At 53.0% G+C, this 27953-nt stretch overlaps 1 protein-coding gene across 8 annotated transcripts in view; it reads right to left on the bottom strand.

Annotated features, from left to right (window-relative positions):
• CRHR1 (corticotropin releasing hormone receptor 1) overlaps window positions 1–27953 on the bottom strand; it is a 107450-nt gene that overhangs the window by 14188 nt on the left and 65309 nt on the right. For 5 of the 8 annotated variants that reach the window (XM_065577700.1, XM_065577702.1, XM_065577699.1 and 2 more), the window contains 5 exons: window positions 24956–25041; window positions 18188–18294; window positions 14783–14903; window positions 8953–9025; window positions 2973–3058 (listed from right to left, as the gene is read on the bottom strand). In XM_065577700.1, the coding sequence (XP_065433772.1) occupies window positions 2973–3058; window positions 8953–9025; window positions 14783–14903; window positions 18188–18294; window positions 24956–25041 (473 nt within the window). Of the gene's footprint in view, window positions 1–2972; window positions 3059–8952; window positions 9026–10437; window positions 10499–11794; window positions 11949–14782; window positions 14904–18187; window positions 18295–24955; window positions 25042–27953 lie in introns of all 8 variants that reach the window. The other 3 variants (XM_065577704.1, XM_065577705.1, XM_065577703.1) reach the window with 2 other exon arrangements.

The raw sequence follows: 27953 nt of genomic DNA on the forward strand, positions 1-27953 counted from the left end.
AAAATCTTAAATGACTCAAACTGTGCCAGAGAATCTCTCTGGATAGAAGTTTCATGCTTGAATAATATAAGTATAGCAGTAGGAATATACTACCGACCACCTGACCAGAATGGTGACTGTGAAATACTCAGGAAGATTAGGGAGGCTAAACAAACAGAAAACCCAACAATAATGGGGGATTTCAGCTAGTCCCATAGTGACCGGGTATGTGTCACCTCAGGATGGGATGCAGAGATAAATTTTCTAGACACCAAACTTTCTAGACTGCTTCTTGGAGCAGCTAGTCCTGGAGCCTACAAGGGGAGAGGCAGTTCTTGATTCAGTCCTAAGTGGTGCACAGGGGCAGGTCCAGGAGGTGAATATAGCTGGACCGCTGGTAATAGAGGCCATCCTGTAAATAAATTTAACATCCTTGTGGGGAGGAAAATATCAAAGAAGCTCACCACAGTAGCATTTAACTTCAAAAGGGGAACTACATAAAATGAGGAAGCTAGTTAAACAGAAATTAAAAGAAACAGTCACAAGAGTGACACGCCTGCAAACTGCATGGGAATTTAAAAAAAATCATAACAGAGGCTCAAATTAAATGTATACCCCAAATTAAAAAAAAAAGAGGACCAAAAAATGCCACCATAGTTAAAAACAGAGTAAAAGAGACAGTTAGAGGCAAAAAGACATCCTTTAAAAACTGGAAGTCAAATCCTACAGAGGAAAATAGAAAAGTGCATAAACTCTGGCATGTCAAGAAGAAAAGTATAATTAGGCAGGCCTAGTATAATTAGGCAAAAAATAATTTGAAGAGAAACTAGCAAAAGACACAAAAACTAACAGCAAAAAAAACAAAAAAAACAAAAAAAACTTGAGTACATCAGAAGCAGGAAGCCTTCCAAACAATCTGTGGGGTCACTGGATGATCGAGGTGCTAAAGGAACACTCAAGGAAGACAAGGTTGTTGCGAGAAGCTATGGTATGTAACCTATCATTTCAGTCAGCCTCTGTACCAGGTGATGGGAGGTTAGCTAATGTAACACCAATTTTTAAAAAAGCTCCAGAGGTGATCCTGGCAATTACAGGCCAGTAAGCCTGACTTCAGTATCAGGCAAATTGGTTAAAACTATAGTAAAGAACAGAATTATCAGACACATCCTGGCTCCTGTCCTGCAGGGGAAGCTCCTGTAAGAAAGGCCGTCCCATGGGAGTGAGCCCCCTACATATTTTTAAAAATCTGGACCAGCGTCCCAGCAAGACCCCTGGAATATTAGGACTTGGCATTTGTCTCTTTTTGGAAAGTGCTGTCCAGCAGAGGAAGGGTTACATTTTCTGTGCCACGTGCCGGCGGGCAGGTGTTTGAGCCGCATCGATTAATTCCTCCTACTTAGTCCTTTGCTGTGCTCCCAAGTGGCCATTTCATTCTCACCTCCGTGCCTGGATTGGCAGGGCCAGCTTTGGGGAGCAGAAGGGTGGCTCCCATTGCGGGAGGCGTTTGCAAAGGCAGTCATTCAGCCTCTAATTGCTCCCTTTAGTGAAGGACCCAGCAGCTCGCAGTCTCTGGCCTGGGCTCGCTGGCTGGCATTTTCAAAAGCCTTGAGCGATTAGGGTGATTATGGTTACTGGGGGCTGGGCTCTGAAGCCACTTTGGTGCTTTTCAGAGGGAGACCCCAGCCTGGGAAAGCCTGGCCCTTCACACCCCCTGACCTGTCGCTGGTACCATTGTCCTTTTTGCCTGAGTCCCCGTCAGTGTGAAAGTTGCCAGCACCCCTTGGGGCCCCAATGCATCTGCAGGAACTCGAGGAGATCATTCATTAATGAGGGCTCCAGACGGATTCAGAGACAGTGCTGCTGAAATGCAGCCACCTCTGGGGTGGGGAGTGGCAAAGTACTTGGGAGGAATGGGGAACATTTGGCCAGGAACAGCAGGACAAAACCAGAGCGCTCTCATAGCCAGGAGCAAGGATCTTTAAATAGGGTTGCCAACTTTATACTCACACAAAACCAAACAGCATTGCCCCGCCTCCTGCCCCGCCCCTCATCCAAGGCCCCGCCTCTTCCCCACCCCTTCTCTGAGGCCCCGCCCCCTGCTCACTCCATCCTTCCCTCCCTCTGTCGCTTGCTCTCCCCACACTCACTCACTCGCTCATTTTCACTGGGCTGGCTCAGGAGGGTTGGGTGTGGGTGGGGTGAGGGCTCCAGCTGGGGGTGTGGGCTCTGGGGTGGGGCCAGTGATGAAGGGTTTGGGGTGAAGGAGTATGGGAGGGGGCTCTGGGCTGAGGCAGGGGGTTGGGGTGCAGGGGAGGTGTGGGCTCTGGTGTGGGGCTGGGGATGAGGGAATGGGGTACAGGAGGGAGCTCCGGGCTGGGGCTGAGGGGTTCAGAGTGTGGGAGGGAGCTCCGGCTGGGGGTGCAGACTCTTGGGATGGGGCTGGGGATGAGGGGGCTGGGATGTAGGAGGGTGCTCCAGGCTAGGACTGAGAGACTCAGAGGGCAGGAGGGGTATCAGGGCTGGGGCAGGGGGTTGAGGTACGGGGGTGGGAGAGGACTCTGGCTGGGGCTGCGGGCTCTGGGGTGGGGCTGGGGACGAAGGGATTTGGGGTGTAGGAGGGTGCTCCGGGCTGGGACCCAGGGGTTCAGAGGGCAGGAAGGGGATCAGGGATGGGGCGGGGGTTGGGGCACAGGAGGGATTAAGGGGTGCAGGCCTAGGAGCCGGAGTTACTAGATTATTGAACTCAGGGAGCTGGCGCCCAGGGCCCCGGTGCTAGGAGCAGCCAGTGCCGAGGGTAGACCAGAGAGGCAAGGCCGGGGCATTCCCATGCCTTCACTACTGCCCAGCTCTTGGGCAGCCGGTGGCTAGTCGGGGCAGCTCTCCATGGTGCTTTATTTGTACGCCAGGAGAGAAGTGAATTGGGAGCCCTCCTCAGCCAACCTGTCACTCTGCAGTGTGGGCTGTCAGTGGCACTCTGGCGTGCGTGCTGCTACCTGTATTGCATGGTCTCCGAGGTGGTCGAGGCTCGGAGCTTGGTCATGAGGATTCGGACGATGTTGAATAAGAAGATGAAGTTGATCTGCCAGAGACAAAAGGTGGAAAGTCGCCAGTGTTCACACGGCTCCCACGCCTCACCCCGCGCGCCATGGAACGATCCCGAAAGGACTCCAGAAAAAATAAAATCTAGTGCCCAGAGAACAGCTCCTGAAAGCCTTGCAGAGGCTTTGCCCATAGCACTAGCCTTCTGCCTCTGGACACTTGCACTGGGTCCTGATTTCACGCCCACGGGGAATGAGGCTCCTCACCAAATACCCCACACCCTAGGGGACGGCAGAGCCCAGAGCCAGAAGCCAAGGTGCTCAATTCTCACCTTGACTGGCTGCTGGTTCGGTTTCTGTGCCGCTTCCAACCATTCTACTGACCCAGGCCTCTAATGCGGCAGCTCTGCGGCTAATCCACTCAGCCACGAAGCTTTCAAAGCCGACAGGCTCAATACGTGTGCGCTTTGGTTAGTCTGTCACTAACCTTGGCTCCGCCTACTAGGCCATACTCCCCGCCCAGTCTTGACTCCTGCTCACCACTGTTCTCCTGCAGGCTAGCAATAGTTTGCAACCCACTGGCCAAGCGTGCATCAAATCCTTCTCTAGTGGCTAGTCTGCATATCATGTTATTTATCATGATTATTACGGTCACGCCTAAGGACCAACCAAGAATGGGGCCCCACTGTGCAAGGTGCTGTACAGACGTAGGATAGTTGCTGGTCTCTGCCCCAAGGAGCTTACAAGTGAAATAGAGCCGCCAGACCCGGAGCAGGGAAGGGGTAGAAACACACTAGCCCTGGGACGGCAGCAAATGCCGTTCTTTTTGTGGGGGGTGAGTTAGGAGGGGCTCAGATGAACAGAAAGAGAAGGGAAGGGAAGTGGACGAGGGGGACAGGGCAGGGGCGATGGGAAGTTCTCTGAATGTCCCAAGGTTCCTGCTTTGGCTTTTTCTGCTCTGAACAGCTGGAGTCCCTGGCTGGTTCCTCTTGGCAGCTTCCCGCTCCAGCCATGGCTGCGTCTGTCACACAAACGCTTTGCCCCTCCGGCTTCCTGAGTGTTTCTGGGGCTTCTCGGTCGGTCTGGGAGGCACCTCCGGCTGAGTGGTTTACCCTGCATAGGGCCATGCAGCTTGGCTGCCTCCCTGATCGTGGAGAAAGAAGGGCGGCTTGGATCTGGCTGCAGGTCAGGCCCAGGCATGTGTCCAGAGGGTCAGGGCTGGCTGCCAGGAGAGGTGGATAGCTAATGCTTTAGTCCAACACAAGTCGCTGGGCTCAATCCAGCGTCACTGGGTGAGCTTTAAGGGCTGGTGATAGACAGGAGGTCAGACTGGAACAGAGACTCAAATAGCCCCTCTATAAATCTTATGGGACAGAGCCCCTCCATTTAGAGATGCAGCCAAGCCCCCGTCTCTTGGGGGTCGGTCACCAGATGAAGCTGAAACCTTAACCCTGTTTCGCTTCAGATGGTGGGAAAAAGCACAGCCCCCCGCGCCCTACTTCTCTGTTCCCACTCCGGGGGTAGCGACAGGAGCTGGCTGGAGAATGCAGTTACCCCGATGGCTGCTTGGTGCCATCACAGCTCAGGGGGAGGGAGGGGGGAATCATCCCCCAAGGGCAGAAACTTGCAAAGAGAGCCGTGGTGCCAGGGAGGCGTGCATCAGAGACAGCCTCACCCGGCCATGCCGCCCTGCCTCTGCGGCGGGCAGAGGATGAAAAGGCCTCATTACCCGTATGCTGGTGGGAGACAAGTGCTCTCTCCCCGGGGGCCAGTTCTGAGCAGACAGGCACTGCTGCCCATCCATCCGGATGCCCCTCGGCCTTGAGCTGTGCTTCAGCGATTACCCTGGCATAAGGCGGGCATCAGACCCGGCCGATCCAGACTCACTCACTGCATGCAGGAGGAGAGGCTGCTGCATGGCAGGGGGAACCCGGCCCTAGAGGGGAGCAGACCCCCCCGAGAGCCGTGCCACCTGCCCTATGCCCCTGGCACCCAGCGACTGATGTATTCATCTCAAGACAGCAGGTCTGATCTCAAAGGGCCAGACTCAAGTCTGGCATAAGGGAGCATAACGTGCCCCAGGAGCCGAGCTGGACTGCCGAGGGGAGGGTGGAAAAGCTGGCTGCACCCTGCCCTGGGGTGATGGTGTAGGGCTGGTTACACTGCCTTGGTAGTGACCCCCCTTGCACTGGAGGGAATCATCTCCCATCGCTGCTTGGCACCTGGTTGAGCTCTGGGCAAGTGAGGTACAATCTATTCCTTCCTGTGCAGCCGCGACAGAACTCGCGTCCAATCAGCCACTCCTGTGAGGTTTTTAAGGCCCGGCTTGACAAAGCCCTGGCTGGGATGATTTAGTTGGTGTTGGTCCTGCTTTGAGCAGGGGGCTGGACTAGATGACCTCCTGAGGTCTCTTCCAACCCTAATCTTCTGTGATTCTATGAAACTCACTCAAGCCCCTGGGGCTGGCCCAGTGTATCGGACTGGAACGTAGCCAGCAATTCGGTTGACATCCTACCGAGGGCCTCATTTATTCCTTTATTCCTGGGGTTGCTGAAGGAGAAGGAAAAGACCCAGCTTGACTCTCAGATCCCAATGGGTGTCTGTAGGAAAAGCATCTTTCTGATCGTAAATGGGGCCCATGTGATGTGGAATCCCCGAGTTGCCCCAATCTTGCAGTCTCACAAGGGCAGAATTACATGCACTTATAAACCCTTTCTCCTCCATTTTTGGGGAAATTCATGGAGTCATTTCAATATGATAAAATTTTGGGGGGGAGGGGGGTTATGGTTTTTCATCAAAAAACCTCAGAAATAACAATGTCAGTTTTATTTTAAAAAAGCCATTTTTTTGCTGGAAAAAAAAAGCGTTGATGAAAATAACGTCAATCCCGCTCTAAGTCTTTCATGACTTCCATGATTTCCACAGGACCCCACCTCGTTCAACACGCAGGCTGGACGGCACGCGGGGAAGGGGCACCTCAGTCACGTGGTGTTGTTTCTGGTCCTTGCTCAGCTGACCGCCCCTTGTAACCAGGAGATGTGAAGGAGTGAGACATTTAGCACCTTCAAAGCATTTTATTAGCAAGACATTCGGGGGGCAACTTCAGTGTCAGATCTGGACTTTGTTCCGGGGGAGGGGAGAAGTGGGGGGAGATGGAGATGAGATGGAGAGCTGGAGGGGAAGGGTTACAAGACAGAGGGGTGGAGCAGGGGGCGAAAGAAAGAAAAAGAAGGAAGAGAAAGGTGAGTGAGCGTCTGTGAGTCCCGGAGGCAATCAATCCATTGCCTGGCAGCTTCCCTGTTTGCTGCTCCATTAATGAGGTCATGGGGGGAGCTGCAGACAGGGCCAAGCAAAACTGACACACATTAAAAACGGTCTGGCTACCTAAAGGGCTGGGAAATGAGAAGCCAGGCCCAATTATCCAGAGGAATAGAGGGGAGGCCAGTTGATACTGGTGATTAAAAATGCTGGGTATTATTACTGATTGGTGAGAAGGGAGGAGTAGCCACAGGGGCTTTTCCCCTTGCGCCAACACGTCCCAAGTCCCACCTGCCCCAGAGCAAAGCCAAGTCCCAACGTGTCTCACTCCTTCACATCTCCTGTTCACCAGGGTCGGTCAGCTGAGCAAGGACCAGAAACACCACGTGACTGAGGTGCCCAGGTTGGCCTCTCCAACACCTTGCGCCGAATCCCATCTGGCGAGTCCCGGTGCATTTCCTCGCCAAGCGCACTCAGGCCTTGAGAAGCCAGGGCTGGTCTGGCGCGTGCTGTTTGAGCTGCTTTAGCAAAGACGCGGTGGAACGGACGCTCCCTTTGTGACAATTTTAAAGGCGGAAAAGGAACTTCCCAGGCATGGGGAATATTCTGGCCTCCCTACAGGCTCAATCCATTCAAACAGCATCTCCCTGGCTTGTCACTGCAACCCCTCTGGGACGGGGCATCCTCTGCTTGGCACAGGCCTATACCTCCGGGCAGTGTTTCACTCCACCACCTTCAACGTACTAGTGCAGGCGCAGGATTTACAGCGCCCCCCCAGTTTTACTGCCCCTTCTCCGAAGGTGGGGGGAGCAGAGGTGTCTCCTCCCAGAGAACTCCCTTTTGTCAGCCCTACTAGCCTCTCTCTCTTCTGCTCCTTCCCCCGACACGGCCTCCCTATGCTCTTCTCTCCAGCCTCCTCGTTAATGGGCTCATTTACTTCCCCACCCCGATTGGATCGGATCGCCTCAATCAGCCCAGGCCGCTGGACTGCGACCAGGGTGCTGGCTCAGATGCTGATTCCCAGCACTCTGCCCCGGGGCCCCTCCACTGGCTCGCCCTTCACTGCATCCAACACAAACCGCTCGTCTTCGCTCTCACAGCCTATCCCCGCCTCGGCTCTCGTTCGCTACCCAGACGCTGACGCCCCACTCTGCTCGGCCAGTGACGCCAGCCTCCGGCGCCCGTTCGTGACATTTTCTGACAAGCACCTTCGTGCCTCTCATGCTCCCCGTAAACGTCAGCAAAACCACCTCGTCCTCCTCCTCAAAACTCCCCTTTGCTGTGAGCCTGAAGAAAACCTAGACGCCGGTTAGGCAGCTGGTGTGCTGATACCGTCTGCTGCCTGTTTTACCGACCGGGATTGTCTTGTATTCCCCTGGCTGTCACAGTCACCCATTGTCGCTCAACGTTATCCTTAGATTGTAGCTCTTTGGGGCAGACCCTGTCATTTGGGTCATAGAATCATAGAATATCAGGGTTGGAAGGGACCTCAGGAGGTCATCTAGTCCAACTCCCTGCTCAAAGCAGGACCAATTCCCAACTAAATCAGTGCCTAGCCCAATGCTGCCCTGATCCATGCCTCGGGCCTGGAAATGCTACAAGAATACAAGGAATAGATAATGTTATTAATCTGGGCAAACCACTTTGCCATGGAATTCAGGATAGTGCCCATCTGGGATGGTTGGTAGATGTCCATTGCGGACAGTGAGCTGTCTACACGGTACAGCTGACCTGATTCAGACCCAAGAAGGCGTTTGGCAGCTAGGAGAAGAGGGGAGCAGTGATAACCCTGCGGGGGGGGGGAGTTTTGGAATTTGGGGGAGGCAGGAATGGGAGGGACAGACCCAGGGTTACAAGTGGGAGGGTGGTTTCCAGATGGGAGAGGAATCAAGCAGGGAGGGCCTCCTCCCAGCAGGGTGCAAAGGTGGGGTTGGAAGTTGGGGTGTAGGATAGCTTGGGGGTGCAGAAAGGGGATCAATTTTCAGTGTGATTTCCAGTTATTATTTATATGGTGGGAGCACCTGGAGGATCAGGGTGCAAGATGCTGTACAAACAGAAAACGCCCAACGTGCTTAAAGAGTTTAAGGGAGCAAGGGAGTCAGATTTTGCAGGGTGGTGGGGTTAGTAGCTGGGTCGGGATCATACGGTTTGACGAGGGCCTTGTCTAGTTAGCTGCTCAACTGCACTGGATGGGACGTCCAGTGCTGAGCCGGGCAGCTACGTCACGTTCTAACCCGTCCTTCCTGCCCAAAGCAATGCTGGCCAGCTAGCTCCATCCCTGCACTGCTCTTTCTTTATCCCTCGCTCTCCCCGCTTACGTCACCCTGTCAGGGGGCTGCCAGCCAATCACAGTACAACGGCTGTCGCGGTACCCACAGGCTTTCCCCAGGGCGCCCCACAGAAGCATCTGAGTGTCAGACGCCCCGACTGGCTTGCTCTGGCACACTGCTCGGCGGGGTGAAACACTGAGGGGCATTTCGGGGGTTGTGGTTATTTCCAAGGAGACCTCAATCTGCTGAGGCAGACGCTCTCCTAAGAAACGTTCCCCCTTCACCAGTCCCATGGGCAGGGATGCTTCCCTTGGCTAAAGAGGCCTGAGCAGCTTAGGAGAATGTGGCCACCACAATCAGGACAAGAGTGAAGGTATCATCAAGGGAGCAAGAACATCTGCTCTTACCAGGAGCACCAGGATCATGGGGCCTTGGTAGATGTAATCGGTATAGACTCCTGCTTGCTTCCCGAACCAGCATCTGCAAGCCAAGCGAACGGGGCGGTCAGCATCAGGGCCATGAATTTAGGCACAACTTCTCGGAAGAGCCCCTCCTAAGGCCTTGTCTACATGGGAAATTGTATCGGTGTAAGGTAGGGTGTGAATTTAAAGCACAATAACTAGTCGGGTATAACTCCCCATGTGGAGACTCTTAATCCGGAATAGAGGCTTGTCTACACCTGGAGTTATTCTGGAATAGCTATGACTGATCAGCGCCATGAGAGGTAGGCTTCTTCTAGAATAAAATGACCTTGCTCTGGTTTAGTTTAATTTAACTAAAGAGGAATCAGGCACTCTTATTCTGGAAGGAGGGGGCGTACACGTGGAATTAGTCAGGAAGAGCAATGGCATTTTAAATTCACACTTTACCCTAATCTGAATTCAATTTCGAGTGTAGGCAAGCTTTAAGAGGGCCTTTTGCTGGGTTAGTTTATGTTGCTTTGGAAGTAGTCTACACTAGGGCGGGGGGTAGACCTAAGATACGCAACTTCAGCTATGCGAATAGTGTAGCTAAAGTCGGAGTATCTTAGGTTGATTTACCTGGCCGTGAGGACGGCCGCTCCCCCGTCGACTCCGCTTCCGCCTCTCGCCGCAGTGGAGTTCCGGAGTTGACAGCAGAGCGATCGGGGATCGATTTTATCGCGTCTACACTAGACGCAATAAATCGATCCCCGATAGATCGATCATTACCCGCCGATCCGGCGGGTAGTGTAGATGTGCCCTAATCTAAACTGAAGTGACCCTGTTCTCCAGGAATTACAGCATCCACACAGGCAGTTATAAGGGCATAACCAAAGCGGTATAAGTATACAAGTCTAACATCCCATGTGGACAAGTCCTGAGAGTGTCTACCCGGGTTTTGCCACCCTTTAAGTGCATCTCAACCGGTGCATCTCCTAGGGGAGCGGGAAAGGTCTTAGAGTCACAAGGCAAAACCGCGGCTGACAAACAAGGCAAGTTGTCAGGCGCCGAAATGGGCTAATTTTAACGCCACCGTTCACAGGACGAACACGTCACGTTCCAGCTAAGTCCTCCCTTAGCAGGTCTCTGTGAAAACGGCACAGGCAGAGGCAGCATATAACTCTGCTGGCAGATTAAAACTCAGATCCATTTAGCAAACACTTTGTAGGATCCCAGGCTCAGTCATCCTCACTTATCACTTCAAGGGGAAAGCCCAGCGGCAGCGAGGCACTGAGCGGGACTTGGGCTCGAGCACCAAACCAAGGAAGACTCTGGTCTGTCTTTCCCCACCTTTTGCACGTAGCCGGCCTTCCGCACACTCTTTAGGGTGGGAACATATCCACCTCTTTGTTTGTACCGCAGCCATCCTGAGCAGTGCGTCAAGATCAATATTTTCCCGATGCTAATAGACGTAGTAGAAATCAGGCTTACTTCTCATTGTCATAGTATAGCTTTCCCAGGGCCCAGGCAATAATGATTGGAAAAGGGATACCTGCGAGGAAAGAAACATATCGCTCTGAGTGGCAGTAGTACAGAGGAAGGTCCTGGGAAGATCTACTCCAAATTTCTGACCAGGACTCTGGGGGCATTCACGAGACGCCACCCCCAAAGCGCTGGCTCTGGCTCTGGAAGATGGTTTCTGATGAAATTTGCAAATTCAAAAGCTGGACATCGGGACAAATGCAGGCGATGTTTTCATGAACTTTCCCCCTCCGCCTCCTTGTTTTTTCAACCCAATATCGGGCTGGCTTGGAAGTGTGAATGGCAAAATGAAAATGAGGTGAACGTTTTAAAACAAAGACCACACGACTGGGGAAAGGAGTGCCTACAGAGTCCGGTCAGCCAGAATTTACTGGTGACTCATGCGGATACATTTTAGTCAGCAGCTTTCTCCTTTTTAAGATTAAAGATTTTGTATCTTGTGAAAGTTATTTCTTTTATAAAAGTCCACCTTATGTATGAGGGACACTAATAATAATCTTAATAGAGGAATGTGCTCAACAAACACTCTTTAGGCACATTGACATGATTTTAAAAAGAGGGGTCCAACTGAACGTTGATGGGACTTTTGTGCTTGTCTGCTCTGCACGGATCCCCTGCATGAGTGCTGACGTCCACCCTGGTGTCTGCACGGATCCCCGCATGCAGCGCTGACGTCCACCCTGCTGTCTGCACGGATCCCCACATGCAGCGCTGATGTCCACCCTGCTGTCTGCACGGATCCCCGCATGCAGCGCTGGCGCCCACCCTGGTGTCTGCACGGATCCCCCGCATGCAGCGCTGACGTCCACCCCTGGTGTCTGCACAGATCCCCACATGCAGCGCTGACGTCCACCCCTGGTGTCTGCACGGATCCCCCACATGCAGCGCTGGCGCCCACCCCTGCTGTCTGCACGGATCCCCGCATGCAGCGCTGACGTCCACCCTGGTGTCTGCACGGATCCCTGCATGCAGCGCTGACGTCCACCCCTGGTGTCTGCACGGATCCCCCACATGCAGCGCTGGTGTCCACCCCTGCTGTCTGCATGGATCCCCCACATGCAGCGCTGACGTCCACCCCTGGTGTCTGCACGGATCCCCCACATGCAGCGCTGGTGTCCACCCTGGTGTCTGCACGGATCCCCGCATGCAGCGCTGGTGCCCACCCTGCTGTCTGCATGGATCCCCGCATGCAGCGCTGGTGCCCACCCTGGTGTCTGCACGGATCCCCGCATGCAGCGCTGGTGCCCACCCTGGTGTCTGCACGGATCCCCCACATGCAGCGCTGGTGCCCACTCCTGGGACTTACACCAGCCGATGCAGATGAACATCCACTTGCGGAGCTTGTCGGTGGAGTAGGTGAGCACAATGGCCGTGTGGAGGTAGCAGCCCTCGCCGAACATCCAGAAGAAGTTGGTGACATGGAAGTAATTGTAGGTGGCTGTGACCAGGCGGCACCAGGCCTGCCATGGTGGGGAGGGACACAAAGGAAGCAGGAGAGGATGTGTGTTAGGAGCAGACCATGAAGCCATAAAACAATCAGCCCAGCCATTTCAGAGTTTCTTCTCCCCGCTGGGCTGCTTGAGTCATCTGGTGCTGAACACAGACAGCACACTTCCTACAGGCGCTCAAAGGTAGGAAGCCCCAGCAGCTCCATATTACCGAGGGGAAACTGAGGCACACAGAGAAAGTGACTTGCCTAAGGAGACCCAGTGGGTCAGTGGCAGAGAACCCAACTCTCTTGACTCTACTTTAGTTCTTATCTAGTCCCCGTTATTGTAGCATCAAAGCATCTCACAATCATTCATATATTTATCCTCACAACACTCCCTGTGAAGCAGGACGCTGCTATTAACCCTCTGCAGCACATGGGAAACTGAGGCACAAACTAACCCAAGCGCTCAGTGGCTTAACACAGATTTAAACAAAGGTCACCTAAGTCCCAGGGTAGTCCCCTAACTGCACCATCCCTGCGCCTCTCGGCTCGCTCCATGGCCTTCCACATACAGTAAATTAACGCAAGGTGCGACCTGCTTGCATCGTGATACCCACCCCCAGGGCTGACTGCGCATGGTGCAGCTCACACAGGTGATTCCCTGCTGAGAGGCCCCAGCCACGGGCATGTTCCAGGGGTGGCCTGGGCATGGACTTGGCTTTTTCTCCTCTGCTATGGTTTCATGCCCCCCTTTCCCCTCCCCTCACAGAGACCATGTAACCCCCCCATCTCCCGCCAATCACCGCCCACAACGCCAGGCTGGAGCCGGGCTGACCTGCAAGCGAGGGCTGCTGGGAGAGGGTTAGAAGGGGCCGGTCCTGCTGGACACATCGCAGCCCTGGGTGCGAACTTCGGCAGGGGGCTGTGGCTCAGGAGCGAGGTGCAGCAGCAGAGCGGAGGGCGGGGGAGTTTGCCCAGCACCTACCCGCGTTCTCAGCTCTTTGCCGGCTGTGAAGAATCCGGCGCTGCCACGAGAAGCAAAGCACTGGAGAGCCCCTGGAGCTGGTGATATTTACCCCTTGGCCTACACCCCTGGGGGACCCCGCTGGGAGCCCAGCCAGGGCAGCCGGAAGGGTTTGAACCCAAGGAGCTGCACATCCGTCTGCAGAAAACTAGCCAGGTCTGTGGGGGTGGGGGGCAGGGTGGAGGAGCCCTGGGGGCTCTGGTGCCTCAGCTGGAAGCAGCAGGGGCGGGGGGGGGGGGTCAGTAGCCCTTGGTCTAGGCTATAGACTGACTCTGGCACCCCCGTCATCCTCCCCAGGCAAAGCTCAGGGGTGCATGTCTCCTCCCCTCTGCACTACCTTGCCGAGGTTCAGATGACCCCGGGGGGGCCTCGGGGCTGGGAGGTCCGAGCGCCAGGTTAATCGCGTCCCCGGAGGCAGGCTGCTCCGGGGGATGAACTCATACATGCAACCACACAACAGACACAGGCCGGGGCCCCGAGGGGTGGTGATGGGCTCCCCCGTCCCCGACAGCTGTGCTGAGGCTGCGGCGGCTGCAGGGCCCCTGGTGAGATATCAGGGCTCAGAGATAACGGGGCTGGGAATCCCCTCAATGGGGCCCCAGCAGACCCAGCGGGGCCCGCTTCTCCCAGTGGGTCCTGCTGTGCCCCAGGGCTCTGCCCTCGACACTGGGGGAGCCCACATCACCGGGGACCAGCCTGCACTGGCCTGAGCTGCCTGCCTGCTGGGAGCCAGGCACAGCACCGGTCACTGCCACGAGCAGGGGCGATGCCCATGCTGGCACCACCTGCCCCTTTGGTTAGTGCCGCTCTAGCCGCAGCAGCAGCGACTTGTCACTGTGACAGCTCTCGGCTGCAGGGCCCACCGCCCACCCCGGCTGGGCAGCACCTCGCCCACTGGGCCAGGCAACACGTGCCACGTGGGGGCAGCACCACCCAGTGCTACGACTTAGCACACTGGGTATCACATACCACCCTGGGCGGGGCCCGGCACGCTGGGTGTGCAACGTGGCCCCCAAGGCAGTGCCCAGTATGCTGGGAGTGCAACGTGGCACCCAAGGCAGTGCCCAGTATCCTGGGTGTGCAACGTGGCACCCAAGGCAGTGCCCAGTATGCTGGGTGTGCAACGTGGCACTCAAGGCAGTGCCCAGTATCCTGGGTGTGCAACGTGGCACCCAAGGCAGTGCCCAGTATCCTGGGTGTGCAACGTGGCACCCAAGGCAGTGCCCAGTATCCTGGGTGTGCAACGTGGCACCCAAGGCAGTGCCCAGTATCCTGGGTGTGCAACGTGGCACCCAAGGCAGTGCCCAGTATGCTGGGTGTGCAACGTGGCACTCAAGGCAGTGCCCAGTATCCTGGGTGTGCAACGTGGCACCCAAGGCAGTGCCCAGTATCCTGGGTGTGCAACGTGGCACCCAAGGCAGTGCCTAGTATCCTGGGTGTGCAACGTGGCACCCAAGGCAGTGCCCAGTATCCTGGGTGTGCAACGTGGCACTCAAGGAAGTGCCCGGCACGCTGGGTGTGCAACATTACACCCAAGGCAGTGCCCGAGATGCCCAGACATGGAACGTTGGACCCTGGGCAGTGCCTGGCGCCCTCAGGATATGTTCCCACTGCACCTCGGGTGTGTGACTGGACTGCAGCCCGGGTGGCCAGACCAGCGCTAGCTTTAATCTAGCGAACGTGTCTAAAAATAGCAGCCAAGCTGCGGTGGCCAGAGGCTTCAGTGCCCCCCGGGACCATGTGACTCGCTCGTGCTGCTGCAGCGATTGTTACTTGGGCTGGGCAATGCCCGGCACGCTGGGCGTGTAGCAGCCCCCCCTGGCCGCCGCTGGACTCACCACATTGCTCGCCTGCACGGCCGGGTTCATGGTGAGCTGCACCACGAACCAGGTGGCATTTCGTAGGATGAAGGCCGTGATCAGGTTCCAGTGGATGATGTTCCGCAGGCACCTGATGCTCCTGTGCGCACAAGAGGGGATGGGAAGGGGCTGTTAGGACACCTTTGCCGTTCGGAGTCAAAGCGGTACCGTCCTCTGCCCTATCTAATCTTTCCCCCGCCTCCCTGATGTCCACCGGCGGAGCTGGCCAATCAGTGCCAAGCGCGGGGTGGAGTTTGTGATGGGGGAGCTGGAGCTGAGACCCACCTAACTCATTGCAACCCTAAGAGCACCCCTCGGCCAGGGGGCAAGGGGCTCACTGGTATCAGATGATGAGTTTCAGCTGGCCTGACCAGTTCAGTGAACCCCAACACACCAGGGGTTATACTCTGTATCTAAAAGGGTGACACACGCCGTCACAGGTCTAGATCTCACCTCAAACATGGTGACACTTATCTCAACCATCTACTAGGTGGGAGCAGCTCTTCGTCCCCACTGAACTGGGCTGCAGGCAAACTGGTGACCTACAAGGGACTTAAGGGGGTCCCAGAGCCCAGGCTCTAGCCCAAGCCCGAATGTCTACGCCACAATTTCACAGCCCCACAGACCGAGTCCTGCGAGCCCGAATCAGCTGACCCGGGCCAGCCGCGAGTGTTTAATTGTTGTGTAGAGGGACCCTAAGTCCCTGTAGAGAGGGGACTTGTGTGTGTGTGTGTGTGTGTGTGTGTGTGTGTGTGTGTGTGTGTGAGAGAGAGAGAGAGAGAGAGAGAGAGACAGGACATGCCGGCCAAATCTCCTGAGCAAATCCCTCTGGCTCTGTGTCTGCAAGGCCCCTGTTCGTGTGCCTCTGACTGAGTGTGTGTGTTTGTGTGAGCCAGGACAATATGCCAGCCAAGTCCCCTTAGTAAACCCGCCTGGCTCTTTGTTGGTGCTGGCGGTTGTTTCTGTGGGATGGAGGCCTGTCTTCATCCCTCTGCACACCCAACTCATTTCACACAGGCAGCCGAGCCACTAACACTTTCAGTCACTTCCAGCTCGGGGCCTTAGTCTCTCACTGCAGGGACAAGTAACGCCCATTGGCTTGAATCAGGCTGTGTTTGCTGGCCTGGCTCTGAAGAGTAAAAGCTCCTGTACTCGGGTCCCTGAGCTGTCCTGCCCCGTGCAGCACAGACCGTCTCCCGAGCCGAGACCAGCATCGCAGCCCGGCCCAGCGCCGGTCAGAATCCCATGAACATTTTGCAATTTTGAAAATTTTTCCCATCTTGAATTGGGACAAAAAGTCAAAAATTCCAAATTTCCCACCAACTGAAATGCTAAAATTCTATTTTTTTTTTTTTTACAATGAGCTTAAATTTTGTAATGAAAAGTCATTTTCAACCTGGAATTTTTCATTTAGAAAATGTCGTAACGGGACGTTTTGACAAATTGGAATCTTTTTTTTTTTTTTTTAAAGTTTTGAAATGGGAACTTTGTCAAATCAGACTCTTTCCCACTAACAGTTTTGGTTTGAATGAAGCGGAATTTTCCAACAAAAATTGTTTTGTTGAAAAATTACAAGGAGTCTGGTGGCACCTTAAAGACTAACAGATTTATTTGGGCATAAGCTTTTGTGGGTAAAAACCTCACTTCTTCAGATGCATAGAGTGAAAGTTACAGATGCAGGCATTATATACTGACACATGGAGAGCAGGGAGTTACTTCGCAAGTGGAGAACCAGTGTTGACAGGGCCAGTTCAATCAGGGTGGTGTGTAGTACTCACCTGCAACTACACACCGCACCACAGAAACACCAACCCAGGAACCAATCCCTGTAGCAAACCTCGTTGCCTACTCTGTCCCCATATCTACTCTGGCGACACCATCAGAGGACCCAATCACATCAGCCACACCATCAAGGGCTCATTCACCTGCACATCTACTAATATTATATATGCCATCATGTGCCAGCAATGCCCCTCTGCCATGCACATTGGCCAAACCAGACAGTCCCTCCGCAAAAGAATAAATGGACACAAATTGGACATCAGGAATGGTAACATACAAAAGCCAGTAAGTGAACACTTCAATCTCCCTGGTCATTCTATTACAGATTTAAAAGTCACTATCATTGAACAAAAAACTTCAGAAACAGACTTCAAAGAGAAACAGCAAAACTAAAATGCATTTGCAAATTTAACACCATTAATCTGGGCTTGAATAGGGACTGGGAGTGGTTGGCTCATTACAGAAGCAGCTTTTCCTCTCCTGGAATTGACACCTCCTCATCTGTTAGTGGGAGTGGACTACATCCACCCTGATTGAATTGGCCCTGTCAACACTGGTTCTCCACTTGCGAAGTAACTCCCTTCTCTCCATGTGTCAGTATATAATGCCTGCATCTGTAACTTTCACTCTATGCATCTGAAGAAATGAGGTTTTTACCCACGAAAGCTTATGCCCAAATAAATCAGTTAGTCTTTAAGGTGCCACCAGACTCCTTGTTGTTTTTGTAGATACAGACTAACACGGCTACCCCCTGATACTTGTTAAAAAATTGCCCACCAACTCGACTGAGCGGAAAAAGACACAAACAGTTCATCTTTCAGGCAAAGAGGTAGTAATCCATTCCCCAAGCTCTCCGATTTATAGGTCTGTGGGGAGTGACTGTTGGGGAATATGGACAAGATGGGAAACGCGAGCAGGGGCTCAAAACAGTGCTTCCTAGAACTGCTCGGAAATTTCTTGTCTAAACTGTTTTTGTGTCAGAAAATCGGATTTTTAACTAAACAACTGTTTTTGTGAAAAATGCCTGCTTTCCTTGGAAATTTTGTTTTGAAAAACAAAATGCGCCCAATCAAAATATTTCAGCCAAAACTTGAAATATTTCAGTTTTGATTTACTGCCGCAATGCCTCATGGGAGCTGTAGTTCAGGTGCCTAATGTCCCCATTGTCCTCCATGGGCCAGGCTCCCCGGCTGCTCTACATCTTCCACGATGCACCTTGGGATGGACTCCCATAATGCACCACCCTTCCTCCCCAAGACTGTGGTTCATCATGGGAGATGTAGTCCAATTAGAGAGCCTGGCCTATAGAAGAGAATGGAAGCATGAAGGACCAGAACTACAATGCCCATGAGGCATTTCCAAATCAAAATATTGAGGGTTTTGGCCGAAATTTGTTGTTATTCAAATTTCTGCTGAAATACTGAAATTTTCCTTGGAAAATGTAGATGGAGACAAAAATGTTTCTGACCAAGTCTAGTTCTTCCATCTCAATCCCAGCGAGCTGCACAAGAGTACCTATCTCTGGCTGCTTACTGGCGGAGAAAGGAGGAGGAGGAGAATAAAGAACTCGGACACCCGCCATGGGCTTCTTGGGTCTCTTACCTCAAGCGCATGAAGAGGACAAAGGCAAGGAGTAGGGCCCCTAGCGAGACGCAGTGTCCCAGGTAGTTTATGATGACAGCAATGCGGTAATGCAGTTTGCTCTTCCTCTGAGAGAGAAAAGACACAACAACGGTGGATAAGCTGGAAGTTCGTGGCTGCCGAGGGTCACTGCTTTGTAAAGTGCTTCGGGACCTACTGACAAAAGAGCTCACAATTGTTATTGTTGTCCCTGCCCTGAGGAGCTTACCGTCTCTGTAGACAAGACAGACATAGGGCAGGAGGAAGGAATATAGTAACACGTGAGAAGAGTGACGGCTTGCAAACGCCATGCTAGATTCCCGCTGGGTTTTTCGTAGCGTTTCTAACCACTCTATCCTACTGACTCTCTCCATCCGGCTCTGGGGGTTTGGGTTCCCCAAGCCTCTTTTAATCCATGTGACTGCCCTTCTTTAGATTCCAGTCAACTGCTCGACATCTTTTTTATAGTGCAGGGCCCACAGGTACCTGCAGCTGCCTCCTTCCTGGCCCGGAGGAGCCCGGGGTGGAGGAGCACAATGAATCCACAGGGGGCGCTGTTGGCCATGAAAGCCCTGTAAGGAGATGAGGCAGCCGATACCGAATGTGCACGAGCCTGCACTCGATAACATCTCAGCCCTGCTGCGGGAGTCTCGTTTTAAAATCTCTTTGTATTAAATCTTTAAGAAAGTGGCAAAAAAGGAAAATACAAGATCTCGGCACAGACCTCACGGAGCCAATCACCAGGATATCTCAAGACAAAAATTCACGGGCCTTGATTTGCATCGACATTAAGGCTCTGACAGTGTGGAAGACATCCAAGTAAGCGTAGACGGAATTCACTCCCACTTGCAGGCCCTTTTATGCAGCACAAGCTGTCCTTGATATCAATGAAAATCAGGCCTGACATTTTTTAAAAGCTCCTTCCCTGTTTCATGTCTAACACCCTCAAGCATTAAAATGGAAAGGCCGGTCAAGCTTTTCAAAGGTGTCTAGTGATTTGGGGTCCTTGAACGTGGGACGCTTCGCAGGAGACACTTGCCCAGGACCTGATTTCCAGAGTATGGGTGGATCAGCAAGTTCTGAACATCCAGCCTCTAGCTGGTGTCTCAGCTTGAGAACCCGAAGTCTGGGGCACCCCTCGTATCTCAGGCCACTTTTGAAAATCTGGGCTAGAATCTCAATGTACAGGGGAAGGATGGTCCGAAGAACGTAAGAGCTGCCACGCTGGGTCACATCATGGTCCATCTTGCCCAGTATCCTGTCTCTGACAGTGGCCAGTAGCAGAGCTTCAGGGAGAGTGCATAGAACAGGACAATTTGGAGTGATCCACCCCGTCTCCCTCGCTCGGCTTCTGGCAGTCAGAGGTTATGGCGCGCCCCAAGCATGGGGTTGCACCCTGACCATCTTCGCTAATAGCCACTGATGGACCTATCCTCCGTGAACTTGTCTAGCTCTTGTTTGAACCCAGAGCTTTTATAATTAAGGCCTGGGAGGGTGGGGGGCAAGAGGGTGGTCACATTTTCAAAGGCACCGAAGGCCTAGATTCTCAAAAGTATTTAGGTGCCTAACTGCCATGGAGCTGGGCCTAAGTGACTTAGGAACACAAATCCTGTTTTCCAAAGAGACTTAGGCGCTTGGGAGCCTGAGCCACATTGACAAAGGGGCTGGAGTCCCTTGAGGTGAGACAAGGAGCCCAGAGAGGCCTGATGCCTGGTTAGCCGCTGGCTGGATCTGACCCGGCCTGGCAGGTTGCAGAGCAGGTGGCTCATACACACACCTTTGTCTAGGGTCACTTGTGTTAGGGGTTGGATTGTTTCAGACTGCCCCATAGTTACCATTTGGGTTCTCCTGAAATGGCAGAGGGAAGCCTTCGGCCGTGAGCAGGGAGGGGAACTGAGCCAGCATGTCATGGGGGGGGGGGGGGGGGGGGAAATCGAAGGCTTTCCCCTCTCCGCTCTGTAGGCAGCTATGCTCCCGAAGTCTTCAAGGCTGGATGGGTTGGCAAAGGCTGGGACGTTTGAGAGCTGGGCCTCGTCTGTCCAAAGCGCTGAGCGCTCCGCAGAGTCAGCAGGCCGAACTGTGGGCTGCAAGGCACCATGCATGGCTCTGCCGGTGCTGGGCCCAAGAAGGTGAAGGCAGCTAATGTCTGACACAACCACGTCGCGCCTCCAGCAGCCCCGCTTGGTGGAGAGGCCTGGGTGAAAATCCCAGAGGTCTCTGATGTAATTAGAATTGAGCAAAGGTGCCTGGAAATTTGATACATCCAATATCTCAACTGATTCCTTTTCCCTCCCACCCTTGAGGGGTGGTGGTGGGTTTCGGCCAGAGCAGTGCGGGCTCAGGAGAAGACATGCGTGCCAATTAAACTCATTCTTTGCCCCTACTGTCAGGCACTCATCCAACCTGAGAATCAGCAATTAACTTGGTGAGAAAACCCTTCCCGGCAAGTGATAGCAGAACAGAATCGTAGGACTGGAAGGGACCTCAAGAGGTCATCTAGTCCCGTCCCCTGCACTCACGGCAGGACCAAGTATTATCTAGACCATCCCTGACAGGTGTTTGTCTAACCTGCTCTTAAAAATCTCCAATGATGGAGATCCCACAACCTCCCTAGGCAATTCATTCCAGTGCTTAACCACCCTGACAGTTAGGAAGTTTTTCCTAATGTCCAACCTAATCTTCCCTTGCTGCAATTTAAGCCCATTGCTTCTTGTCCTAGCCTCAGAGGTTAACGAGAACAATTTTTCTCCCTCCTCCTTGTAACAACCTTTGATGTACTTGAAAACTGCTATCATGTCCCCTCTCAGTCTTCTCTTCTCCAGACTAAACAAACCCAGTTTTTTCAATCTTCCCTCATAGGTCATGTTTTCTAGACCTGTAATCATTTTTGTTGCTCTTCTCTGGACTTTCTCCAATTTGTCCCCATCCTTCCTGAAATGTGGTGCTCAGAACTGGACACAATACTCCAGTTGAGGCCTAATCAGCGTGGAGTAGAGCAGAAGAATTACTTCTCGAGTCTTGCTTACAACACTCCTGCTAATACATCCCAGAAGGATGTTTGCTTTTTTTTGCAACAGCGTTACACGGTTGACTCATATTTAGCTTGTGGTCCACTATGACCCCCAAATCCCTTTCTGCCGTACTCCTTCCTAGGCATCTTAAATACCAGGAGGCTTTATCGGCTTCAATTAATCAGACTTTGCCCTCCCTTCCTCCCTGTTCTGAGGGGCCCATGATGAATCCATTGGGGTCCTGCAAGACCCTCCCATTTCTCATTCCCCACATCCCCTGCTACACATGCTCCCACCATCACCTTTCTTCAGTGGCCCGTGGGCATGCAGCGAGGAGAGGAAGCTCCTGGAGCTCCTTTGCACCATGGATTCCACTTTAGGTGTGGGCCAACGAAGCAGAAGGAACGAGATGAGATCTGTGATCATTAGAGGGCGCTTTCATCTAGCAGGCGATGGCAGAGCCGGAGCCTGCGGCTGGATGCTGGAATCCATCGCGTTCAGACTGAAACTTAGAGGCACGTTCTTAACAGGGAGGGGAAGCGGCCAATGGAACAGCTGGCTCAGGGGCGTGGTGCCGTCTCCCTCATTTGGAGTCTTTACCCTGAGATTAGACGCCTCTTTCTAGCTCCACCAGATGCTAAGGGCTGGATGCAGGAAGTACGGGGTGGGTTCTCTGGCCCGTGTTATGCAGAGGGTCAGATTAGATGACAGCAATGATCCCTTCTGGCTTTAAACCCTAGAGAAGGGATCTCCCTTCCAGGTGTCCTGGCCTCTAGCAGGGCCGCCCCGGGGGGGGGGGAGGGAGGGCAAGTGGGGCAATTTGCCCCGGGCCCCGCAGCAGCCCCCACGAGAATGTGAGAGGCTCGCCCCCACCTCCGCCTTGCCCCGGCGCCTCAGCGCGCTGCGTCCAGGAACGGCCCTGGACAGCTCTGCAGCGGCGTCGCTCCAGCGGGGCCTGAGTTCCTCCTGCTCAGAGCTGCGTGGTAAAGAGGTGGGGCTCCGAGCTCCGGGCCGAGCAGTGGGAGCTCACGCCCCGCTGGAGCCATGCCGCTGCAGCGCTGTCCAGGGCCGCTCCTGGACGCGGCACGCTGAGGATCCCGGAGTGAGGGGAGGCGGGAGTAAGCAGCATGGTAAGCCTCGCTGAGCCGGACCCCCCCCCGACCCCCCCCCCCCCAGCCCTGACCCCCAGCTCCTCTGAGCCGGGCACCCCCCGACCCCATCCCCCGCAGCCCTGACCCCCAGCTCCGAGCCCAGCCCCTCTGAGCCGGGCTCTCCCCGACCCCATCCCCACACAGCCCTGACCCTCAGCTCTAAGCACAGCCCCTCTGAGCTGGGCACTGCTGACCCCATCCCCCCACAGCCCTGCCCCCAGCTCTGAGCCCAGCCCCTGTGAGCCGGGCACCCCCCAACCCAGAGCCCAGCTCCCCACCCAGCCCTGGGCAACAGCAGCACCACACCCAGGCAGCGACAGCCCATTGGCACCATCCATCACCCAGCGACAGCCCACTATGTAATTGCAAATGTATATATACCATTAAAGCATTTAATGTTTTTAAATAATGTATTTTGTGTATTATCAAATTATTAAAAATTATTTTTTGAATGTATTTCACTGGTTATTTTTTACATTTCCAAATACATGTTACTATAGTATTGCAACTTTTTTTTATGGAAGGGGCCCCCGAAATTGCTTTGCCCCAGGCCCCCTGAATCCTCTGGGCGGCCCTGGCCTCTAGAGGCTTATGGCATGGCTCTCCATTCCCCCACAGTTGTGATGGGCCAGGAAGGGCAACACACTGTGGAGAGGCAGCCATAACTTACAGCAGCCATCTGGGCTGCCTACTTCAGACGAGGGACGATTTTGGCCCCGGTTGCAGTCTAGCCTTGGGAGCAAAGCCACCCTGGCTCCTTTCCACTTGGAATCTCAGCCGGTGGATTTATGAACGGTGCCGCTGCATGGGCAGATACAAGACACTGATCTATTTTGTTCTTTGTGACTTTCCCTCCCTCCAGTGAATTGATAGTCTTTGAGCGGGCCTAGTGCGTAAGGCACTAAGTGCTGCCCAGGATTCAGAGCCGCTTGCACATCCCATTCAACCTTTGGCATCTTTGCTGAGACTCTCCACAGGGGACTCCACTCATGCCACCTGACAGTGGCTTGTGTTGTGTTACCGAGACGTGTCCAGGAAGAATCGAACTGAGACCCGACAAACTCATTCCACGACTGGCTACCAGCTGGTAAGGACTGTCACTAGTTTACATCAGTTACCGAGAAATTAGTACAGCCCTTAATGGTTCCTAAAATATCATGTACTTCTTGAGCCAGGAAGCAACATTATCCCCAACCCCTGGCCAGATACGTAACAAATCCAGGGCATCCCTTCAAATAAAGCACCCTAGGAACCATTGTCTAGGCCAGCGCCACTCCGATTGAAGCTGCAAGTGGCTCTGTAATGTGTCTCCCGCGGCTCTTTGCAGCACATATTAAGACATTGTGTGATTGAATTATTAACCTAAGTAATTAACCAATCAGGATGCTTTTACTATGTTATTAACCAATCGTAGTGGATAAAATAGTAATACTTGGTCAATCATTTTGCTGTGAGATAGATAGATAGATAGATAGATAGATAGATAGATAGATAGGAGGGGATGTATGGAGATAGATAGATAGATAGATAGATAGATAGATAGATAGATAGATAGATAGATAGATAGATAGATAGATAGATAGATAGATAGGAGGGGATGTAGACCAGTGACATTCAGATCTCAGCAGTTCAGGAGCAAATGAGCAATTGACATTACCCAAAAGAGCCACAGTAGTGAAATTCATTATTTCATTTACTCTCTCTCTCTCTCCCCCCATACATCCCCTCCTATCTATCTATCTATCTATCTATCTATCTATCTATCTATCTATCTATCTATCTATCTATCTATCTATCTATCTATCTATCTATCTATCCCCATACATCCCCTCCTATCTATCTATCTATCTATCTATCTATCTATCTATCTATCTATCTATCTATCTATCTATCTATCTATCTATCTATCTATCTATCCCCATACATAGGCGCTGGCCTAGACAATGGTTCCTAGGGTGCTTTATTTGAAGGGATGCCCTGGATTTGTTACGTACTGTCCTGCTATCAGGTCAATAGAGGGGACGCTCTGTCCTGCATTTCAGTGATAATTGCTGTGAATCATGCCCTGTGCGGCCAATGGATTATTTCATGCCACGTGTAAAACCCCCTGGACTGGGATACACTTTGTTCTATGCTGGTCATGCAGCTTGTCCTTTACTCCCTAGGTGGTCACCCTAAAAGCTCCCGGTGCATCGAGATGGCTGCTTGTGAACACGGATGGCTCACGATGCACACGGTGTGTAACTCACGCTCACTCATTGTGGCACTCTGTCACCTTATAGCGGTGCCTGGGTCACTTATAGAGAAGTCAAAGACCCTGCTGTGGGCCTGGCTAACAACACCCGGTCAGGGAGCAAAGGTCTGTGCGTTATGATCCAGCGGCCTTAGGTTTGATTCCCCGCTAATGTCTCCTCATCCTTACACGTGCTACTCCTCTCCCTAAAGACACCCATCCACCGAAGCTCATTACTGTCAAACCCTAAAACTTCTTGAAGACACGTGCTTCCTTTTAAAACTTGATTTCCTCTTCCTCCTTCCAACCCCCCGGAACAAACACGACCTGGTTCAAATGGTCCATGGGCACGTACCTCCTCGTCGAGAATCTCCTGGCACTGGGAATAATTGACGCGGGCTGCCCAGCTCCCATTCGTGAGGCATTCTCTGTACCCGTTGTCTGGAAGAAAGAGACACAAACACAGGGAACAGTTAATAGCACAGGATGCAGGGCGCTGGGCACAAACCTTTTTAAAAAAGAGATTTGCAAGTTGCTATGGCGAGCTTTGCAGGTTGCTATGGCGCCCGGCCAACTGGATCTTTTTTCTGGAATACTGACTCATGGACTTGATTATTATTATTTCAACATGGAAACCCAGTTGCCACTTAGTAAATGCCATGTTTGTTCTTTCAAAAACTTTCTTTGCAAACAAGGATGAAAGCAGGAGGCAAGGAGGAAAGAAAGAAAAGCAAATCTAGAGCAAAGGGCCGGCGGTAATTTTCCCTTCGTACTGGCTGTTCGCCCGTACGATCATTCCCTGTCTGTTTTAACGCTATCTCGGTGATAATGTGAAGCTGGCACCTTATTTCCTGCAATAGCAACTGCCTTAGCATATCGGCAAATTTCATTTTCACGGGGATGACTCTAGGCACCACGAGCTGAGAAGACAGCTCCCGTGGCAAGCCCAAAGCAGTATCCTATTAGCGTTAGCACCAGAGGAATGACAGAGCGAGGGGGACATTGCAGGTCTATTATTAGCAAACAGGCCTTTGTGTCCTATCAGAGAAATCAGACGCAGAGATTACAAGGCTGGAAGGGACCTGTCATAGGCCCAGACCCCGAGCTGTGCCTCAGTTTCCCCTGTGGCTATATAAACCAGTCTGAGTCAGACTTTACCTTCAATAACCCCTTGTTCACGGCAGACGTTAGTCACCGATAACCAACGAACTAGAATAAAGAAATAGCCCAAAGCTTCAGTTTTCTCCTCACCGGAGATGCCTTTTTCTTCTTGCCACCTCTCATCAGGACATTGCCAGCAGCTCCCCTTGCCCCCCAGACTCAGCCGCTTCATCACCCATCACACGGGGGCCCAGTCTCTTGTTCTGCTTTTCCCCCTGCTGGAGAGCGAACTGCTTCGGACAGGCCTGGGTTTCAGAGCCCAGAATACCAGACAGGCCGGTATGTCCAGGAGTGGCGTGGCTTGCCCCCACCTGCATGACCCCGCCTCCGCTGGCATGCCCTCGCGAGCATGGTGCAGGTGAGGCCATGCTGCATGGAGGACTCTATTTCGAAGAGCGCACGGCGCTGCCCAGCGTGATCTCAAACGCGTGTGCGCAAGGTCACGCCGGCGGAGGCGGAGCGGCGCGCTTTTGCCAATGGCGTCCTCCATGTGGGATACCAGACAAAACCTCACGTCTGTTTTTTGTCTCAGCCCCTTGGTGCTAGTGTTAACCCCAGTGTGGTGCCAGGAGGCGCTGGGCAGCAGGCAGTGGAGCGGGTAGAGCAGTAGGGGGTGATCTCCCCTCAGCGACAGTGCTGGCCCCAATGCCCGAGTGCCGCAGCAGGGGGCACCCTCTCTTGAATGAAACAGGAAGCTGATACCTTTCCCACGCCGGGCTGTGGTTAGCTTCCTCCTGCCGGCCACCCTCCACCTCCGTAGTGCCGGCTTTGCGGTGGGATGAAGACACAAACCCTTTGCCATTTGGTGTGAACGCACACAGAACACCTTGGTACCCTGTGGCACCCCCCCGCCCAGCAGTGCAGCACTTCGATAGCCCAGTCATGAGTATGGTATCCATGTCCCCATAGCTAAACCTGTCCTTTCATCCCCCTCTGGAGGCCTCTGGTCGCTAGATGTGATCACGCGCCATTTGTTTCTCATGCACACTTCACACACAGCATCAAATGGGAGGGCTAGATTAGTGATGAGAGCTCCGTGAATGTGATTTAGAGACCACACATTACAGTGCCAGCCGTGGACAATTCACAGGGACACAGACAGCCCTTGGATTGTTTGTTAAATAAAACAAACAAACCCCCCTCCCCTCGGGTTATTGATGGTGTAATGATTTCACAGCAACTTCCTACACACCACCTCCCCTCGGATCAATTTATGCCCTCAAATGCCATAGAGCTGCGACAGGCAGCGCTGATCCCAAACCCAAGCCCGAGGCTAATTTATCACACTCACTATTCGTGTTGCCTCTCTGGTCAATATATGGCCACTTGCAGGGCCAGCTCCAGCTTTTTTGCCGCCCCAAAGCAGCGGGGGGGGGGGAAGATAAAGCCCCGATCGGGGGCAGCTCAGCCGCGCCACTTCATTCTTCGGCGGCGGGTCCTTCGCTCCAAGAGGGACTGAGGGACCCGCCGCTGAATTGCCGCCGAAGACCCTGGACGTGCTGCCCCTTCCCCTTGGCCGCCCCAAGCACCTGCTTCCTTTGCTGGTGCCTGGAGCCGGCCCTGGCAACTAGGGCTGTCAAATAATTCAAAAATATAATCGCCGTTCGTCACGAGATTAAACAAAAAGAACCGTGCTTCGTCGCCGTTTTCATTGCACTGTTTAACACTAATGGAACACTCATTTAAATGTATGCTAAGTATTTGTGGGTGTTTCTCTACATTTGCAACTACATTGAAAGTGAAAGTGCAACTTACAAATGTCGAAGCAGGAAGGGGCATAGGAATGTTTAGCACATCTGGCACGGAAATACCTTGCAACGTCGGCGACAAAAGTGCCATGCGGACGCCTGTTCTCACTTTCAGGTGACATTGTAAATAAGAAGCGGGCAGCAGTATCTCCCGTAAAGGTAAACAAACTTGTTTGCCTTAGCGATTGGCTGAACAAGAAGTAGGACAAGTGTAGGCTCGAAAGTTTGATATTGTTTCGTTTTTGAGTGCAGTTATGTAGCCAAAAAAAAAATCTACATTTGTAAGTTGCACTTTCACGAGAAAGAGATTGCACTACGGTACTTGTATGAGGTGACCTGAAAAATACTATTTCTTTGGTTTATCTTTTGACAGTGCAAACATTTGTAATCTAAAATAATAACATAAAGTGAACACTGTACACTTTGTATTCCGGGTTGTAATTG

This window comes from Chrysemys picta, chromosome 24 (genome assembly GCF_011386835.1).
Source record: "Chrysemys picta bellii isolate R12L10 chromosome 24, ASM1138683v2, whole genome shotgun sequence".
Lineage (NCBI taxonomy): Eukaryota > Metazoa > Chordata > Testudines > Emydidae > Chrysemys > Chrysemys picta.